The sequence below is a fragment of the Larimichthys crocea genome, chromosome XV (genome assembly GCF_000972845.2).
Source record: "Larimichthys crocea isolate SSNF chromosome XV, L_crocea_2.0, whole genome shotgun sequence".
Taxonomy (NCBI): Eukaryota; Metazoa; Chordata; class Actinopteri; family Sciaenidae; genus Larimichthys; species Larimichthys crocea.
The window spans coordinates 15,350,599-15,371,952 of record NC_040025.1 but is presented as its reverse complement, the minus strand read 5'-3'; the positions used below and the strand labels follow the sequence as shown (position 1 = coordinate 15,371,952).

Here is a 21,354-nt window from a genome sequence, read left to right as displayed (position 1 = left end):
GATTTCACCTTTCACCCATTTGCCACTTAAGCCCTGTTATTTTTTGCTCAGCGTTTAGACCCTATAAAGTTGTCTGGTGCACATTTTCCCCCAGCAGCGGACACATATCTTCGCCACAGTATGTCCTGATTAAGTCACAGAGATGAGCTGAGTTTTGGTTTGATCATGTGTATGTGTGTGTGCACGCTAGGATGGCCCAACACTATCTATCAATGTCACTCAGGTAGCCATGGTATCACTGTTAGTGTCAGCATCAGTTTGTGTCAGCTGGTATCACTCACTGGTATCTATGTCTGTGAGGCCTACACAATTTGACCCTGACCCTGTATCTCTCCTGTTTCCCACACCTCTGTCTCTCGTTGTCTGTGTGTGTCAGTGTGTATTGTCAGCCCAAACCCCCAGATTCCCTGGTATGTTGGTGGAATTTCGACTATTTTTCCAGGTCACTGTTGTTTGTGCCTTGCGAGGTGTGTCTGTAAATTCCCACACAGGGAGGGAGATAAACACATTCACACTGTCACACACATATACAAACCTCATCACATGGCAGCCCACACCGTGTACGGTGAAGAATCTACTTGCAACTAACTGTCTAAATGTCCGACTCAGGTTCAGCAAAGACACTCTTTGTCCTTTAACTGTCACGGTGGCTGTCTGTGAGCCAAACCTGCAGGATATTCTGCTATCCAACGCTAAGCTTGACTTCTGGCCTAGCAGCGAGTGAGTTATATCACAGATAAATTAGGGATGACAAATTGGTGCTGTGTCAGGTCACACAGGCTTTCTGCTCACGGAAAATTCATTGAGGTCAACCTGCATGTGGTTGTACATGTCAGTAGTTGGAGCAATTTTAGAAGCACCGGAAATGTTTTATATGCAACGGTGGGTGAATGCTGAAATACTGCTTTGCCAAGGAGAGAAATTATTAGGAAAATTTCAGTTTGCCAGTTCAAAGAATTCATTTGGCATGTTAAGCCAATATTTTGAGTTGAGAGAACTGCAGTAGTTTCAGTGATATTATAGGGGTACCACTATAATGGCCATCAAATGTGAACCTTCATAGGAAATTACAGAGCAAACGTGTTAGTGTAAGGTTGACAGACTGAGGGGGAAAGAGCTGGGGCTGGTTAGGGGTGGACATTTTGTGCTGTAGGTCTCAGGAGATAAGTGTTTTGTGTCGTAATCCCCTTTTTCCCTCTGCGCAGACGCTGCAATTCATACCCACACTTTCTCTCGTTCTCTGCCTTTACACTCCTCGGGTCCTGGCAGGTCATGTAAATATTAGTCTGAGCTCCCTAATAAATCTGCACCTCTGTTCCCCAACAAAGCCGCACCACCTAATACCTAATGGCTGACACCCACCCATCAGATAAAGGCAGAGCGAAAGGATGAAAGATGAATGGAGGAGTTGACACTGTAGGCAGCTACACTGTAAGCCAGATTTTAATCCAGCAGAGCAGGTGTTTGTCTGAATAAGTTCACCTCTTTGCTGGCCAGTCAGACGAGAACATAGTTACATGAGCAAGCTGTTAATGTTTAGGAGGTGTCAACAGGCGACAGATCTGTGGTGGTTGTTCATAGTGCTGAAGGTTCTCTGTTGATACACTTAAACTTTATGACCCTTGACCTCAGCAGACTCCCCCCCTCCAACCTCCGGAAAAAAAATGACCCAGGATCTACCGGCCCTAAGGGAAAAACTCATCACAACACACACACACACACACACACACACACACACTTGTATGTTTGCATGCACCTTCTGGTCACAAACAGTGAGTGACAGCGCAGAAAGGCTTGTGAACATACTGGGGGTTTTAACACGCAGGTGATAGGTGAGCTCAGGAGGCACCAAAGGGGTCCTATCCTAGCCTGCAGGTATGTACATGTGAACGTGTGTACGAAACAGATCGCATGGCTGACACCCGGGACCACCCCAATGTGAAAGTTATTAGGAAATTGTTAGAGGGGTCTCTGACTAGATCTCCTGCAGACAGAGTGCTGTATCAGAGGCAAAGAGCAAAAGGGAGGTGGAGGGAGGCCGTCAGGAGGGAGGTGGCAGGTGGGCCAAGTAATGATGATGAATTGTGGGGAACGCGGTTCTCTCTGCTCAGATTAAGATCTGCTGATAAACATGCCTGCTAGGTCTCTAAGTAACCCTAGACATTGCTCTCTTACCTTCATCCATCCATTTGACTCACTGTCTTCCTTCTTTCTGTCTCACACCTCTCATTTTTTTCTGTCTCAACCGAAGCTGGACGCTGGACTTGAGCTCAGTCTTGTCGAAGTGAAGTTAATTCTGTTGTCATTAGGCAGCCAGAGCTCAGACATGCATTACAGTCTGGACACAAGGTTGATAGATCTACGTAACTGTCAGTGTTGAGACGCAGGGGGAGTGACACACAGTTGAGAATAACTCTGATGATGTTAAATAAATTATTTGGCCCATGTGTGTTGTCTTTGTAATAGTCCAAAGATAATGCATCAGCATGTGTGTCAGTGCACTGGTTTGTACAGAGCCATTATTATACAACTTGGGAACTTTTACTTTCTAACAGAAAATATAGAAAATTCAACTTAACCACAGTTTGATCTGAACTTGTGCCTCTGATTTTACACAAATCTCCTGTCCGATATGTGGTCAGATTACTTACCCTTATTGTGGAATTAAATAATAATTCTGATTAATTAAAACTTAGGTCTTGTTTTTTAGCTTTGGTCATTGTTTCTGTTGGTTATGTTAAGTTAATTGCTGAGATTTGAAAAACATGTCAAGATGTTTAAACAGGTTGTGCCCACGGCAACAGATTATCTAAACCATTTTATTTGGAGCTAAAACCAAGTATGCACAACTGCAATGTCCATAATTACATAATAATCCCTGATTGTGCTGGAAAACTCTGTGCACGCACAAGTACCACAAATACTGCAGGTCAAAGATGAACCACAGTCAAGTCTGTAATGTTTACAAAGGTTGGGTGATCATTTTAGTGTTTGTGCTAATAATTTGAGGGTCTGTTTAAAACCTGCATGATTGCCTGATAGCTTGTGTTTCTTGACCTGTCATGCTGCCAATCCTGTTCCCAGATCTTAGTACTTAACTTCATGAGTACGATGTTATCATAACAAATAGAGCTACTGGCCAAAAGTATTCAAGTTCTGCTAAACTGGAATTGTCCTTGAAACCTCCTGTGTTGCTTGATGCCATTTCTGTGCCCTCAGTCTTCCTCGCCCACAACGCTGCCTGCCAGCTGTGAAGACTAATGGTTTGCCTGTGATACTTCTGTAGCAGGAATGCTCTCAGCCTGGCATCCAGGACACAGATAGATCTGCCACAGGAAGCTTACACTAGAATAGTCTCAATGACTGGAATTACTTGATAATATTACCCCGAGGGACAATAAAGCTTATCTTATCTAGTGATACGGGCCCCCCGTGACTATGAAAAGACCACTTCTGGGATGTTGAGGGTTTTTTTGGGGGGTGGTAGACTGAAAGATGAATTGTGAGTGGCCTAATCCATCAAAAGAATGATTGTAAAGAAGTTTCACATGAAAGAGATTGTTTTGATTGAAGAGACTGAGGAGAGTAGTTTTGTATTTTCATCTCAGCTACTGTATCTGAGTTTGTGCCTGCTTCCTGCTTTAAGATACCTTGTATTTCCTGTGTCATGGACTTGGTGTATCCAATCAAGCCTGAACCTGGCTGCATCCTGTCCCAAGCCTGGCCAAGGAGAGATGATCTTATCACCAGGGCATACTGACTAACACAGCGCATAGGGTTGGAAAAAATAAAAATGTAGTAGTGTTATAAGACAATACATAGGCACAGGTTTAAAGCTGTATTGTTTGGCCTATTCAAAAAAAGCATCCACACAGTTGAGTTTACACGCTGCTTCTGTCTTAAGTTTGCATTTGTGTGTGATATCTTTTTGAATTCATGTTATCAGGAGTCTCTGGGCTCTAATGTAACAGAGACTGAACTGGACTGAGAGTCTGGGGAGCAGGAGGGGGCTGAGGTAGAGAAGATTGCGGGAAAGTATTCCCTTTGATAAGCCGGCCAAGAAGCCTTTGATTAAATGTGGTCCCAGCAGGAGCCCACACTAGGTCCTCTGTGGCACGACCATGTCCAATCACCAGCTATCAACAGCCCTGGGTAATTACAGCCATCTAGTCATTAGCCTGGGACCCACCTGGAATTCCACATAGGGTGGGATGAGGCCAGCAGGGGTTGGGGTTTAGGTTGGGCCTTTAATCAAACACTTCCCCCCCTTGACTGATATAACACACCCAACGCCTACTCACACTGAAGCAGCCTTTGTTACTAACATAGATTGTATTATTACTGCCCCAGTGTCTCTCAACTCAGGCCGGTGAGGAGTAGCGATTGCGTGTGTGCGTGCGTGTGCGTGTGTGTGTGTGTGTGTGTGTGCGTGTGTTCGTGTGTGTGTGCGCGCGCGTGCGTGCATGCGTGTTATGGAAATAACACAGCGGGTTATGACAGCAGTCCAACAGAACTTACTCACTATCCTGCTCAGTCACACTGATTAGTTCTGCTCTGTCGGCATTATCTAGTCTCTTTCTTGCCTTCAACCTCTGTGTTTGTCTGTCTGAACAAAAAACAAAGATTCCAGTGTCATACTAATGCACCATATATTTCATATGAACATCTGTTTAGATAAGGCAATATACACAATGTTATACAAGCAAGCTGGAGAGCAGAGAAGTGAAATCTGTCTGATGTTGTGGTTATGTGTGACTGAATGACCATCCAGGCCTTCTTCTTCTTCTTCTTCTTCTTCTTCTTCTTCTTCTTCTTCTTCCTTTTCTTCTTACACACTGAAAACTAGAGTACACTGTATAATCATAATAATGGGAGTGCTCTTCTCTCTTCTCGTGTCAGCCAATGTAGTGCAGTGTCATCCGCAGATGAGAAATGAAACAACACTTTACAATTTAAATAAATCACTTTAAACAGCTCCTCTTTTCTTTTTACAGTTGCATTCAAAGTTCCAATGACGCATCCGTCCATTTATTCATCTGGTGTCCATCTCCCTGTCCTCCCTTGTAGTCCTCTGCCTGGACTTCTGTTTGGCCACACAGAGCCAAACTTACACTTAGATGTCCACTTTCTCAAAGTGCACTTGTCAAGATACTTCCCAATGTCAAACCAAGCATTTGTTTTTGGTAGATAAAAGTGTCCCCCCCCCCAAAAAAAAAAAAAAAAAAATAAAATGATGTGAGTATATGATGTTGTAATAATACTGGATATGTCTGAAGGCTCAGTTAATGTAACAATGTGTCTTTAAAGCATCATGAAAGCAGCAAACCATTTTTAACCCAGAACCACACGCTATAAAAAAAGGCCATCTGGACTGAATCTTGGATAAAAGCCCAATCCACCCAAACCCCAAAGTGTTCACTGGTTTCACTGTTCATCATCTGATACCAGCAGTTCAGTCACAGGGCCATTCACAAACAGGGGCTAATGGGTATTAATTCATATTGATGGGTACTGAATTCTAGTGCTTTCACAGAGACAGGTAGAAAAGCCATGCAATGATGCACCCAAGGTCGGGGCAGGGGAGGGCGGAGATGCAGAGCACTTTTGGACAAACTTTCCCAGAATGCCATGTTCCACAGGATGTCCTGTAAAGGGGAAAGGGGTGGGGTTGCATTACAGGGGGGCAATTGGGGCGTGTCCTCAGGTCTGGTCCAACCATTCAGCTCGTTTGGGGGCTTTGCACGTATGTATGTCCACAGCTTCCTCACAGTCCTTACATTCCACGGCGCAACACCATTTGAACTTGCACTCGCACTTAGTTATTTGCTTGACTCTCGTGGTGTCGTAGCCCCGCCCACAGCACATGACCTCACAACCATCTGTGCCGCGTGATGTCTTGTTGCAGACCCGCCCAGCCGTGCCCAGGGAGCCTGCACAGGAGTAAAAAATAGTTCAAAGTTAACTAAAGTTTGTATTTTACGTGATATTTGGCGGCAGGTCAACACTTCTTAGTCGCAACTCTAGTCTTAAAATCACATAGAAACTAGCTGCTGCTCCACCAGCCTCTGTAACTGAATGCAATCTCTAATTTAGAATTACTTTCATAGGTTTTTATGAAAAAGAGCCCATTTTGCCCCCCATGCCCATTTTCATAGCCTACCATTTGACTGTTGACATTTATGCTACAGTCAGGCAATGTTGACTGAATGGGAGATTAGGAATACCTTAATTTATTCTGTGTTCAGGCATTGAATCAAAAGGGTATAGTGACACTATTTAAATAGCTTAAAATGACTACTTGTTAGCTACTTACTACATGCATACTGTGTAGAGGCCACTTTAAATGAGCTGAATTATTTTATTAGTCTTAATATTATATAATATAAGATTTTGTTTGGGTGTAATTGCAGTGATGGTGACTTTGCAGCCATTTTGCCAGCGGTATATTGGCAATTCTGTTGTTCTTTTCACTAGAGATATCCTAGCAGTCAGAAATTCACAATATCGCTTACTCAGAATTTCAGCTTGGAGACTGATTTTTGTGGCTCGGCTACTAATTTTACAGTTTTAATGTGAACATGCCATTAACCCATTATTGTCTTGGACTTGGTGTTTGTTAGAGGTGACTACAAACAGAAATACTAAAAGCATTTTTGTCTAGACAAATAGAGTGAACCACAGGAAACGCTGTAAAGAAGTTTATGTTCCAGGGCTGGATCTTTAGTAATTTGCATTATGGCAAATGTAAATTGAGGTTTGGAACAGGACCCATAAGTTTTGGCTTCACTTTAGCTCTCTGTTTGGTTCAATATTTGATCTGCAGTAGTGTACTAGTCATAGCTATTAAGTGTATCAGAGTGTTTAGCCATCTGGCTATTACCTAATGAAGTGGCGTATTGTATGTGTCTTATGTGAATGTCATCCCCACAGGGATTAGTGTTGGTGTTTCGTGTGAGAAGCTCCCAGTTTGAACCGCTACCTATCACAACAAGCTGCCCATAGAACAACAGACCCACACACACAACTATGCAGTGTTGGTAGAGTGGCCTATAGTTACACTGCCTTTCCCAAGCCACTGCTCCCTTTGAAGCCACTCTGTGTGTGTGCGTGTGTGTGTGTGTGTATGTGTGTGAGGGTTAAATGGACAGTGGAGCGTGACAGACAGACAGGCTCTCACACTCTGAGGCCCACTCTACCCTCCAGCTATGCTTAGTTCAGACAGAGAGGGAGAGACTGTGACAGACAGAAAGAAGTGATTTTTTTTTTTTTTTTTAAATTAGTTGCTTGTGTCCCTAGGCTGTGGATTCCACTGGGAAGGTGAGAAAGAAGGGGGAGGATGGACGAAGGGATGAAGAGAGAGGTGGACAAAGGGATGAGCAGGGATGAGGAAGAACTGGACAGAGCTTCTGAGTTATGAAGGTGTGGATATCAATAGTCTTTGCCTGAGAGCGTTTCATCCATCAATCAGCCAATCAGAAATGTCATAACTGACTAGTGAATTGTGTAAAGGTTGATCAACACTTCCTCTGACCATGGGGTTGTGTATCTGTGTTTGTGTATGTGTATGTGTGTGTTGACAGAGACTGATAGAGGTCAGGTGGTCACAGAACGACCATGTCCCCAGGGTATAAGGATATTAGCTTCCACAGACATCACAGGGGAGGCCTGCTGTGTTATCTGACTACCAATGCACACACACTGACATTCACACACACACACAGACACACTAGTCATGCATTAACATATACACAACACACACATAACACCCTTAAAACATAACACAGTCGGGGCAATCCATCAACATCCACGAGAAACTGCTTTTCTGCATCTTTCAGTCCAGTCCACCTTCTTCTCTCCTTTTGCCAGCTTACCTGCTGATTTGTCTTGTAGGCAGTAATCTGGAGAGTTCTCAAAGTAGACCAGGTCGTTCTTGGTGGCCTTCCTAAAGTCTTTGTTAGCCACAGTAAAGCCTGTCCCATCCTGATTCATCGTCACCTCGATGGCGCCATTGTATTTTCTCCTGAGGTAGTCACCGGTCTTTCTGAAATCTGACATAGCCATCCAACATGTCCGCAGTGTGCAAGAGCCGCTCACGCCGTGACATTTACACTCCAGCTTCATGAATCGCTTCACTGCCTGAATGAATAGAACGATGTGGAGATGTGTTTTAGCCTTCTTGGACTTCAATTTTGTTTGAAAAAGGTAGCTCTAAGGCAGGAATGTTTCTTAAAGTGTTGGTTTGACCAAATTTTTGGTTTCAGCTTTCAAGGTTTTGAGATGAACACTTATTCAGTGACAGTTGTGTGACCTGAAGAGATAATTCAAGACTGACTATTTAATATTTTCCCATATTTGAATGGTAGTTTGAATTTGAAATACACTCAGAATGCATTTCAACTGGGAATTCTGTTGGGTCGGCCAGACCTCACCTGGAGGTGGTCTGGCTTGCATTGGGATTGGATCCCAGCAAGCTGTAAATGTAATCTGTACAGTTTGGCTACAAAAACTTTATAATTCACCTAAATCTGAATTTTCCACTAGTTTGCTTGCTCCACCTACCTGATTTGCACATTACCTACTTAATAATACCAGGTGTAAATGATTATTGTCCACCTAATCTACATAGCTAGACTGATATACCACTAGATATATTTGGATAAATTGATGATGCTGTAATCGCACACTTACTGTTCTGCCACAGCGGTTGTTGTGTAGGTTCATGAGCGCTCGTGCATCTCTGACTGTCCTCTCTTTGGCGTCTATGAAGGCTTTGGCAAACTTTATCCCATAGTTGATGTTGTCACTACATCCGCCCCAGTCAAACTCTCCTCTCTCATCGCTAGCCCGCCCACGCTTGTGAGGGTCGCAGTTACACGTCTTCAGCTCCCCCTGGCTACAGGCCCGAGTGAGCGCATACACCACTCCCGCTGAGGAGATGGCATAGACAAATGCTGCTTCACGACTGCCTGAGAAAGACAGACAGAGACAGAAAGCATGAAAAAAAAGCAGAGGTTAGACAGTTACTCATATCATGCAATACAGTACATTCTCAGCAACCTAAAGACCTAAAGACTGTGCTGCCTAAACGTTAACATGCATACACAGATACAGATAATGCCATGACCAGACCTGGGCGTGAGCCATCAGGACGTGAAGGTGCAGCTGACGGGGGCATATCAGGCTTAAAACGGAGTATAGGACAGCTCTGTTTAAATATTATCATGGAAATAATCCTAGCTGCGGGGCTCTCCTCTGCTCACATAAATTGTTTAAATACAGACACAGTGATACCCCATTAATCAGCGCCAGGGTGATGTCATGACAGTATTTTCTACCATTGCTGTTCTCTTCTGATCTCCTTAGTTTCTTAGATTATGACTCATCTATTGTGTGGCCAAAGATACATAGAGAATTAGACATAGTGTTTGGTCACAGTTGCTTTCTGCAGCGTCTGTGGGAATGAATGCCCCAAAACCCAACATGGCAGCAAGAGAACTTGTCCACTTTGTAAGTATTTTTATATATAACATTAATAGTAATTCTGCTGTGTTGTTGTTAATGTTGTATCTCTAGTCACAGAGAAAAACCTTTTAATGATTTCGTTCATGGCCATCTGGAACCAATACTGTCGAAACTGTGGCTGAATTTCTGTTTCCAGAGCATTAATCCTGATGTTTTTCATGACCTTGCCACTTTTTCATCTTGCGCCACTGGCAAGCCAATTTGTTTACTCTCACACAAGAAGCATCGTCATCAAAAAGAAATAAAAAATCTTATCATGAATAAATGATTAAATAAAGATTGCTGTAAAATGTGCATAGAATATTCATGCTCCCTAGAGAATTGTTTTTTTCTATTTTGGACCATACTTGAGCTTTCATTTAGCACAGCCCTCACGGCACGGACATCTTGCTTTTTATTTTGTTGCCCGTGCAGGTCACAGCAGCCAAACAGTATTTTTCATAGCAACACTTTACAAATAAAGAAGAGCTCTCACCTATTTTTATTTTTTTTTTTTGCATGCTGCATGCGTTTCTCAGCAACAATAGACAGTGAAAAGAGTCTGTTCATAATCATATCAACATTGTACCAGCAACATATACAACTTTCACCTCAGTTTCAATGTCTATATCTGTACGTGACAGACATGGCAAAAATATGAATGTATTAAAAATATTAAATAACATAAATATAATGAGATAGAAGTTGCTGGAAGTTGCAGTGCAGCACCAGAAAATGTTGTAGATTCTGATTGCTGATTCAGCAGATAAACCATTTTAAAGACCCCGTCTACATAGGATGTGTTCAGTTTTCTTTTGTCATTTGCTCACATTTGACGTCCCTAAAGTTGAAAAAAAACTTTAAAAAATTCATGGTTAACTAACACATGCCGCACAATAAGCTCATGTTTCACTTGTGCTTCAAACTCATAACTGTGTGTTTATGTATTGGTCTCTGAGCACTGCCAAAACATGTGTGACCATGTAGCAGCACTGTGACTACATGTGTTCTTGCTTCAGTCCTCCGTAGACATTGACAGAGGACGTAACTGCTTTGCCGTACACACAGCTTTCATCATGCTGCCTGTGTAAACAGGATGTAAGACTTTTAATCTTGTTTTATATTAGGTTGGCTCACAGTTGCATATTAACAAAAGGTGCGTAGGACATTTGTTTCTTTGATCTATTGAACTGTCTCTGTTTCTAACCATGCTCATACACGTAACTGTTTTGATTTGATCACAACCTCAAGGTGTAAGACGATATAAATAGTGTAGCAAAGTATTCCAAGACGTGCAGACTACGATAAATAAGAATTTTGTTATGAATTCAAAACAGTCCTGCAAAGAGACATGCAAATACATGTGAAGCAATATTTCCTTCTGAAACGTTGAGTGGAAGTTTCATGAAATGGAACTACTCAAGTACCAGCACTTCAAAATAACATCACAAAACTAACTCATATGGCACTGATTATAAATGGCTATGCATGGGACACTTTAGGACGTGAAAACAAGCTATATGTTCAGTCTGTAAACCTATTTGAACCAGCCCGGGCCAGAAGAGTTTGTGTGATCCAACCTGCTTGCTCTGTATTCATTGGAATGTCCCATCCCATCTCTCGGCTGAGGAGAAGGGGGCAGTGGGTGCTGTTGAGGGGTTGTATGTGGGGGAGGATGGAGGAGGGCATTGCTGGTCATCATTCAAACCTTCGCTGTTTGTCTGACAGTGAGAATATCTCTAAATATTTACATCTACATTACTGTTTATTCCTTTCCACCACACGCACACACACACACAGCCTCTATCTCCATATCTGCTACTTTTTTCCATGCATCGTTGGCCGCCACACATGCTTAGCACGGCTGAAAGAGGGACAGTAACAACCCAAGGAGAGTCAGTGACGTCCGATGCATAGTCTGTTCAGAACTGTTCTACACAATGTCAAGTCAAGTGTGGAGAGCATTGACTCTTTTTAATGGCTGCACTGCATGCAACAGGGAATCACAGGTGCATCATTTCAGGCATGCTCTGCATTCAGAAAGCAGCCGTAATGATCTATTGCGGCTACTGCAGTATCACTGCAAAACAATGTCTGATGGACAGCTTATAGAACAGTCATCATGTAATGTTTCATGCAAAATAACCGCCTGACTTCGAGACACCAATGTAGCTTGGATATCGGGTACAATAAATATTCATGATTCAGACTGTCAGCAGTTATAAAACCTGTCATAAAGAGGAATTATACATACACTGGCTACACAGATAGTTGGAAAATATGTATGTTAACATGCATATGAGTCTGCGTGCATATGTGTGTAAGCATGAATGTTACAAAGCAGAGAGGTCTGGCAGGAGTGGAAAAACAAAATGACGACAAGCTCATGCCTCGAAGCCCGTGTGTTTATTGACGAGGCGTAAGGCATTGCAACAGTCCATTAGCGACTATAAACACGGAGCACCAGCATGCGTAAGTATGAAAAGGAAGGATCGGAGAAAGAACAGAGCGAAGGGAAAAGTGCAGACAGAGAAAGGAAGAGATAAGGCAGTAAAAGTGAAGAAGAAGGGTGAGAAGAATGAGTGAGCTAGTAGCAGCAGGGGCTCAGGATCTGGTTCAATATCTACACTCTTTGGCCACAGAGTCGGTAATCAGACGGGGCGTACACACACACATGGACTTACTCCGTAGCAAGACACGTCCAAACACAGTGTGGTCGCGGTCCAGTGTGCTGCAGTTCCAGCGATGGTGTCTGAACTGGTGCTGGCACTCTCTGATCCACTCCTTGGTGCCCTCACCTATGGCCTGCATGATGTCTGGGTGGCGTTGGCAGAGCTGCCGCTGCTTGTTCACCAAGCCTGGGATGTTATCGCAGATCACACGGGCCCCCAGTGCACCGATGTACCTAAAGATTTTTAAAAAACACAAAAAACTTCTAGGCAGTTTGAACTGAAACTTAATGTATGCAGTAGGAAGCAGTTATTTATGGGATACTGCAGTTGATTGGTACACGTAGGTGCCCTCATATGGTGGGTGTATATATGTGGATACACACACACACACACACACTCAAAGGTGGTGAGTGGCATGAAGGAGAGCTGCAGGAACAGTCCTCTGTGAGTCAGAGTTCACTACACTTAACAGTTTAAGGTTTGCTAGAAGGAGGGGAGTGGAAACCATTTACTCTGCTCTCCAAATAAATAAGCACTTAACCTCTCCCCACAAGACCTGCGTGTGTATGGGTGTTTAAATGTTTCCCAATGGGATAGTTGAAATCATGTCGTCACAAATCAGAGCACGAAGTCTGGGGCCTCCAATAACCCTGTCAAACTAAGACTCCATTTACTCACTTTACTCCTCTCTGTCTTCTGCCTGTTCTCTCGTTGTCATCTCACTCAGCGTTCTCCTTAATGTTTCTTTCAATCTTACTCCCTGCCCTAATAAATCAGACTCTTACAATATCCTATCACGATAAATTCTGCGTTGAGCTTGGCCAAAATTAACTCTAAAGCTCGCCATGACGAGTGCCCAATTTGTGTTTGACCACCATTCCGGCTCGGCGGCTGCAGGGCTCAGGTCAGCGAGGCGAGGTCAGGGAGTGTGTAGCTGTGTGGTCGTGTTTTACGAGGCCGGGCAAAAGGCTGGAGACTGGAGGCTTTCTGCTCCCCAGAGTGGGATTAGAGAGGAGGAATAAGAACAGAGTGCTCATCAAAGGAAAGAGCCAGGGCGGCTATTCACACTTAATTTTCTCTCTCTTTCTTTTTTCATTCTCTCTGAGAGTCAGGAGGAGTTGTGGATTTTATAGGATAATAAATCATTATCCACAGGTCTAAACCAACATGTTAAAAGCCCTGCAACTCTACTGTGAATCACAGGGGAAAGGCAAGTGGGAAACAAATAGGGAAGACTTCTATTGACTTCTGATGACACAGCCACAATTCCTCCCGTATTAGTGATTTATAAGAAATCACTTTATTCTGAGGATTCCCTGAGAAATTTGCAAATGACACAGCAAATAAACAACTCAATGCTCATCAGAGTCTGTAACATAAGTCAAACGTATGCACATTCTTGTTCATGCATGTTCATGTAAAACGTGGGTGTTCTTGATATTTCACAAAGTGATAAAAGTAGATTTATTGTGATTACATTACACATTCTTTTTTCACATTTCTGAGAGCTGGAACATGCCTCAGTCATTTTTGCAACCCCTTTTGCCTCTTTTTTTTTTATTTAACCCCTCTTGTGTGTAAAATCCTCGAATCGGTCCATATCACCACTTACTGTACCCCCACAGAAATTTGATAAACAGTTAAATACTGTATCTCACACACTAAATTCTCCTCCAAAGCCAATAATGCCTAGCTAAAGCCTCCACACACACTCTTCCCACTACTCCCTATAACTGCTTTTAATCTACACAAACTATTAGGCATTCCATCACCCCCATACCCGCCCACACACAGACACTTCTCCTATAAACACATTCACACACATGGACATTTTCACGTATGTTATTGCGCAGGGAATGAGATATTTTTTCACCCCTCACCTATGCTCTAGATGGCTGGTTTTGGGGTATTTTAGTGAAGTAATTTTTTCTGTGCGTGTGTGTGTGTGTGTGCGTGCTTGCGTGTGTGTGTGTGTGTGTGTGTGTGTGTGTGTGTGTGTGCGTGTGTGTGTGTTACCTGGTGAATTAATGACTGCTCTGCCTTGTCGAATACAGGCTCCAGCTGAGCTGAACACGCGCTCAGCCAACAGCCCCAACATAAATTACATTTATCGCTCTATTATTATTGCTCTATATGGCAGGCCAACAAACTGACATGAAGAAAATGCGTTTTAGAAACAAAATCCTAAAGAGGCTTGAATCTACTCACTAACTCGTAATTTAGGTTATTTTTACTATAAATGTTCCATGTTTTTCTTTCTCTCTTTTTTTTATTTAGCAGAAAATCATTTTGACTTAAATTACAGTAAATGATGACAGAAAAACACATTTAGAGTTTTTCTTTGCAGTCATTTCCCACATAAAAATTACAAGGCAATGCACCCATTCGTGACAAATAATAGCCTATAAACTCTTCCTAATAAACCCCGGTGCGTTTAGATTATTTGCAGCATAAAAATGTATAAACAAGAACAAGAATGATAAAAATGTTGCACTGATGAGAAAAGTGAGACCGCGACAGTAATACAAACCCTCAGCCCTCATAATGGCCTTGTCTGTCGGAAAAAAAATCGCTGCTCTGAATTAATTGGAACGGGGTTTTGCGTTTTGGAAAGTGGTTATTAAAATAGGCATCATAAGTTAAACTTGTTGGCAGTTTGAATCCCTTAAGTTTCTAAAGAGAGACCCGAATCTAGGCAGTGGTCCCAGCTCCATTTCAAATGATTAAGATCAACGATGAATGTTCAAGTTCCTTGCCTTCCATTCACAGTTAGTCTCTTGATTTAATTTAGTTAATAATAATAATAATAATAATAATAATAATAATAATAATAATAATAGACAATTTACCTGTTTAATTAATCGTTTCTTCCTAGAGGAAATATACAAATTCAAGCACCCATAAATCTTGTTGGCAGGTAGGCCTGTAGGTGTGATGGATGCAGGCTGTACTCACCACCATGAAGAGTCCGCCCGAGGCGTCACCAGCAGCAGCAGCAACAGACACGCACAGTAAATCCTCGAACTGGCACCGGTGTTTTGGCATGAAGGAGACCGGGATGGGAGCTTGACCGCCGGTGAACCACAGCTCCGAATGCGGGCTGTCCGGAGGCTGAGAATCCTGTTTAGACCCAGCATGGCTCTGCGTTTTTGTGTGTGTATGTGTATGTGTGTGTAACCACCAAACAAAAATTAGGTTTCAAAAGAAAATGCCAAACTTTAACAAGACAAGGTTTGGTGTGAAGTAGCAACCATTCAGTAGGTAGGCCTCATTATCCAGTGTGTGGCTCCATTTTTTTTTAATTGCGCGACTGTCAGCAGTGTGAGGAGCGCGTTTTCGGTGCCATGTGCGCACCAGACTCTCCACTGGCTGCCGGCAGGAGGTTTACCTGACGAGACGAGCAACAAGTGTCGGCTATTTCACCACTCCAGTCAGCTCTTCAAAACACCTATCCTTGCTTTCTTTTGCTTAGTTCAGAGGCAGAAATAAGATCCGAATCACAGCTGGAGCCAAATGTTTGCAGATGCGAAACTCGCTGCAATTCTGTCGGCTGTGTGACTCTGTGCTGGGTCGGATGCTCGCACCAGACCTCTCCTTTATCAGTGCGCTGTGGACAGAGTCAGAGCTAAGAGAGAGAGAGAGAGAGAGAGAGAGAGAGATGAGGGAGGGCTCGCTGCTAACAGCTCCTCTCGCCCATTGGGCAGATGCAGGGGTTACAGAGTTTGACTAGGAAGGAGATATTATGGAGGGATGGATGGAGAGAGGTGCGTTCGTGTTGGTGTGGGTGACGGGTGACGATGCTGTGGAGGTCGAGACGGTCCTAATGTGAGGAGTTCATCTGCAGCCACAGAGAGAAATTATTGTAATCACTGATGGCGCCTTCATTTTTACAGCGCACTAAAATCATTTTATTAATTAAATAAGATAATTAAATCTTTAAATCTTTTTTTTTTTTTAATATTTAAGGACATTTTTGACAAATGTAAATTGCTGCAAAATTAGAAACATAATTAGAGAGTGAATGCCCCACGTGCACCAATGTGTTAGCAATTAATAATTCCAGGCCCAGATATAGTTAATCAACACTTTTATTATATTTTATTTAACATCTTTTGTTTATTATCGCTTATTAATAATCAGTATTAACACATCATATTCACTGCATATGTATAATTGGACTTTATCTGCATAACATAAACCTTAATGTTAGTATCAACCTGCCAAGGGACTCTAGACAAGAATAAACTTTTTGGTTTAATCTGTAACATTTACATCATATTAATATTCATTAATATGTGCTGTACGATAAAAAATAAAGTAAGTCAATCTCTGACATCGCTTAAATGATTATCATTAACAAATACTTGTCGTCCTTGTAACCGCGCACCACCCAAAGCAAAGCAGAAATGAAAGTCAGAGAAAAAAGTAGGGAATGTTGGATCGGGAAAACAGAGCCAAAATCGTCCAGTGGAACAGCACTATGGCTTAAATATGAACCACATGTGTAGGAGAGAGAGAGTGCTGAGACAGCGCTTGAATAAAGCATGCACACACACACATTCACACACACATTCACACACACATACACACACACACAGTGTGTGCACATTGTCCCTAGAGAGCGACCATCCTTACCTTACTTGAAATGCTTGTGTGTGTGCGTATTCAGGTTGTCTTCAGCCTTGGCATGAAGCTGTCATCCGTCATCAAATCTCTGATTTCTCTTTGTCCTCAAATGGCTCCTGACAGATTAAAACTTACTTTTAAGTATCCAAAGACCTTTTCAGAAAATCCACAAAAAAACGGAGCACTTGACCGGTTTACAGACACCAATTTACATAGTTTTGTATCAGCGTAGACTTGAACTTCTCCGAAGGTTTGTGATATTGGATTAACGTTACCACAGTTGATTCAGCTGACCCAGTAATACTAACAAACAAGTAAACACATCAGGAAAATCCCTAACGGAATTGAAACTATTAGAATTAGCTATCGCTGTCGCAAACCACTATTTCATCAAAAGCTTGAGAAAACAGTTCTAGTGTTCATGCCAAAGCTGCTGTTAAAGCTAAGCTTCTTTTAGAGAAATTTGTATTTCTGCTTAGAGCTCAGCAGGCAAGCTGCTGTCAGAACGGGACACACACACACACAAACACACACTTTTTTTATATATGTATTTTCAGACACAGGCACATGCACAAACTCACAGACTAGTGGTGGGTACAGGTTTGTGAGAGGCTGTGAGGCGAGGCAGAGAAGCTAAGCTCTGGTGAATATTTGTGCGCCGCAGCTTAGCTCACAATTTTCTGCTAAATCAAAAGGAATTAGGGAAGCACAAACACGGCTGAGTTATGCTCTCTCTCATGGGGCTAGAGTTGGAACAGACTTTCGCTCTCTCTCTTTCTCTCTCTGTCTCTCCCCCAGCCTGTGAACTTGACCCCAGCTTTCTCCTCATAAACAATAACAGAGTCAAGCGCCTTCTTGTCAGTTGGAGGAAAAGTTTGCCCTGATGTACAAAGTCCAATCTGGCAACCATCTCCTCAGAGGAAAAGTACTGACGGGGGTTGCTATGTTTAAACGCTGCACTTGGTGAAGAAGGGATAAAGGTGAGATTTACAGAGGCAGAGGTTTTGGACTAATCCAATTGATTTCTGTGTTGATAGATTATAATCACACGGGATTACTTCTGAAAGGAAAGTTGCTGGGAGAAAAGGGAATGGGCTTAATGAACCAAGGGCAAGCCAGATACATGCACTGAAGGTGGAAGAGTTGGACTAATGGTCCAGTAATGTGTCCCCGGTGGGGATTACGCTGTGGGCTGTCACAAGTCAGTCCAGGGATGAGCTCAGCATGTATTCCAATCCCCTGGCAGGCTGGATTTGGGAGGACAGCCTGTCGTCAGACCTCGCAGAGTTCCCGTACTGATGGGACACACTGGGGCAAACTCAACACCAGGCACGTCCGACGAAATATGAACAAGGGACAGGTGGAAGAAGGACAAAGACAAAAAGATCAACTGAAGCAAGTTAGAAAAGGATGTGGAGCGTTCCTGTAACCAACATCATTCCCAAAGGATAGAGGGTGTTTACTTGAGTTGACTATCTCGTAGTAATAACAATTGCTCCAGCCTAAACAACAAACTATTGTGCAACTTGTCATTGCATTCGAATATGAGTGTTTTCTGATCTGGTTCTCCTATCAGCAGGACAACATTGTTGGTTATGGCCTTCCAATAAATTATTTATATGACGATTTGCTCATCTGTCACATCTAAGGCCACATTCAGACTGACTTTAACCCTTAACATAGAGCCAGTCAGAGAGTGTTGAGACAGGGTCAATCGACAAAGAAATTTAACCAGACACAACTTTTGCCACAGCACTGGATCTCATCTCACAATACATACAACTGCACATTGCTGGTACTTTTCTTTGTAAGGTGATGACTGTATTTCTGTTGTCTACCTCGCCGTCATCGTGGCTAACTTTCCAGAGTTGTTAAATCCTTTCTGTGATTATATGTATGCACTGTATTTTGCTGTCTGATAATCCTTTGATGCATTCATCTCTTACTCAAACTGGACGACATAGATCATACTTCATGTCTTAATGGTACCTTAAAAAATACGTACCCACCAATGCACCCCCCTGTGCTGTCTTAAATCGTAGCTGTTTTCAGTCTGGATCTCTGCCTAGTTTAAGGTAAATAAAACTCCTTGGTCAGACGATGAAGGTCAGATGAAGATCAGGGTCACAGTCAAAAGAAACTAGGATTGACTGTTGGTGGGAAACGATGTAGAATGTCCAATGCAGAAGTTGGACACTTTGTACGCCCAACCATCCATTACATTACATTACATTTAGCAGATGCTTTTATCCAAAGCGACTTACAGAGGAGGACATAAGCTGAGAAAGGTGTAAAGGAGCACAGAGTAGTTGTTAGTTTTGTTAGTTTTGTTAGGCAGGGAAGCATTCTCGAAACAGAAAGGTTTTTACAAGTTTTTTTAAAGGTCGAAAGGGATGTTGCTGTTCTAGTAGCCGTTGGTAGGTCATTCCACCATTTGGGGACGACCACAGAGAAGAGTTTAGAGTGGCCTCGCTTTGCGAGAGGCGAGGGTACAGGGCAGGGGCAGATCCTGAGATGGTTTTGTAGGCTAGCGTCAGAGCTTTGTGTTTAATTCTGGCAGCTACAGGCAGCCAGTGCAGGTCGCTGAAGAGTGGGGTGACACGTGACCTTTTTGGTTGATTGAAAACCAGTCGCGCTGCGAAGGAAATGTGCTCAGAGAGAGAAAGACGATCACCTAGTACGACGCCCAGGTTTTTAGCAGCATGGTTAGGGGTAATAACGACAGTACCAATTTTCAGGTTGAAGTCATGGCAGATTGACTCATGGGCAGGGATGACTAGGAGTTCGGTTTTTGACAGATTAAGCTGGAGATGGTGGTCTTTCATCCAAGTTGACAGATCAGAGAGACAGGCAGAGATGCCTGCGGAGACCATGGCGTCGTCCGGCTGGAACGACAGGTATAGCTGTGTGTCATCAGCATAGCAGTGGTAGGAGAAGCCGTGTGAGCGGATAACATGGGACAGCGAGGTGGTGTAGATGGCAAACAGAAGGGGACCCAGCACCGACCCCTGCGGCACCCCCGTGGAGAGGGTATGAGTCGATGACAGACGACCTTGCCAAGACACATTAAAGGAGCGTTCAGCGAGGTAGGACTCGAGCCAGGAGTGGGCAGAGCCTGTAATGCCCATGTTAGCGAGTGTGGCTAGGAGTATGTCGTGATTGACTGTATCGAAGGCAGCCGATAAGTCAAGAAGGATGAGTACCGATGATTGCCCTTGTGCTTTGGCTGTTTTTAAGGCTTCTGAGACAGATAGTAAGGCTGTTTCGGTGGAGTGGCCACTTCTGAAAGCCGATTGTTTTGGGTCAAGTAGGTGGTAATGGGTGAGGAAGTCATCCCAATGTCCTCCATACAAGGTTTTGCAGCACTGTGATGTCAGCTTACTTCCATCTTTGCTTCTCAGAGACAACTGTCATTACTCACATGACCACAAGAGGTTCTTTATGTGGAAAACGTAAACGCTGGTCATAAATAATGATGTCATGTTTCTGATGGACAATGTCCATTATAAATATTTTATTTAAATTCTTGCAGGATGACTTATTGCAGGATTTGATACTGTTATTATTTCTGCATGTTAAGTAAGCCAGTGAGGATAAAAGGACCAGACCTGAGTGGCTGTTTAGATAATAATCAGCTGAAAATCCAGGAGCATTATCTATAAAGCTAATGAAAGGTCAGAATACAACACGGACACTAAAAATACACCATCTTCCAGGGACAGACAAGCCACACTGTGTGTGTGTGCATGTACGTGCACCTACATGCAAGCCAGAGAACCAGCTCTGTGATAATTTATTGTCCTGTAAATTTAGATCTGCCGACAGAGATGAACTGTCTTGAACAAACACAGCGGCGCTGGAACTCCAAAAGCTTCTGAAACATTTGGCTAGCACTCACAGTAGATGTCAGGGGCTGTTGTCAACCACTTTCTCCTGATGCAAGGGTGCAACGAGAGGCATGTACATTCAGAAAAAGTTTGTGCTTGCGACGATGCAAAAAATGCTCACACACGCATCCATAACAGTACGTTACAGTATGTACCCTTACGTTACTTCATGGTTGGCCTCCACAGGGCTAAGCTTTCTTTCTTTACCCCCAAGATAGCCTGTCATTAATAGATTTTATAGCTCTTGTGAACACACTAAGTATCTGTAGATGTGATGGTGATAACTCTATAATAGAATGTTTGCTTGGTCGCCGGAGGATGCTGTCATGTTGGACAAATTTGGCACATACACACTCTGTAGAGCAGGTGATACAGATGACATCAAAGGGATATACAGGGTAGCATGGCCTCTTTGATGTTTAAGACATTTCACACACAGAAACAGGCTTACTTCACTTGGCAATACATAGACAATGATGCAACAGTCACACAGATGTAACACAGCTATAATCGAGCATACATTGTCCATATTTGAAGGGATAAACTTTAATCCAACTGCTTTGATTCTCTCTTACTTAAAACATTTAAATTTTAAAGACTGAAAGAATTTTATATTTACCTTTATGGATGCTGGTCATTTTTACAGCACAGTTTCTCCTTGCTCCCTC

The 21,354-nt window shown here is 42.9% G+C and overlaps 1 protein-coding gene and 1 long non-coding RNA gene across 3 annotated transcripts in view; one reads left to right on the top strand and one right to left on the bottom strand.

The window, feature by feature from the left end:
- The window catches only part of LOC113747710 (uncharacterized), a 16,435-nt gene extending 8,573 nt beyond the window's left edge, over positions 1 to 7,862 (top strand). The window contains exon 3 of the long non-coding RNA XR_003463828.1: positions 7,297 to 7,862. This is a non-coding gene — a long non-coding RNA (uncharacterized LOC113747710). The remainder of the gene's footprint in view (positions 1 to 7,296) is intronic.
- Positions 4,472 to 21,354, bottom strand: LOC104932064 (protein Wnt-2b-A). 2 transcript variants are annotated; one of them, XM_027288519.1, is made up of 7 exons: positions 21,306 to 21,354; positions 16,809 to 16,915; positions 15,129 to 15,798; positions 12,186 to 12,406; positions 8,689 to 8,966; positions 7,872 to 8,136; positions 4,472 to 5,930 (listed from the first exon to the last, which is right to left on the bottom strand). In XM_027288519.1, the coding sequence occupies exons 3-7, from the start codon at positions 15,308 to 15,310 to the stop codon at positions 5,701 to 5,703; spliced, it is 1,176 nt and encodes a 391-aa protein (XP_027144320.1). In that variant the 5' UTR covers positions 15,311 to 15,798; positions 16,809 to 16,915; positions 21,306 to 21,354; the 3' UTR covers positions 4,472 to 5,700. The 2 variants fall into 2 exon arrangements, with proteins under 2 accessions (XP_027144320.1, XP_010745513.1); XM_010747211.3 differs by lacking the exon at positions 16,809 to 16,915 and having other exon boundaries at positions 21,306 to 21,321.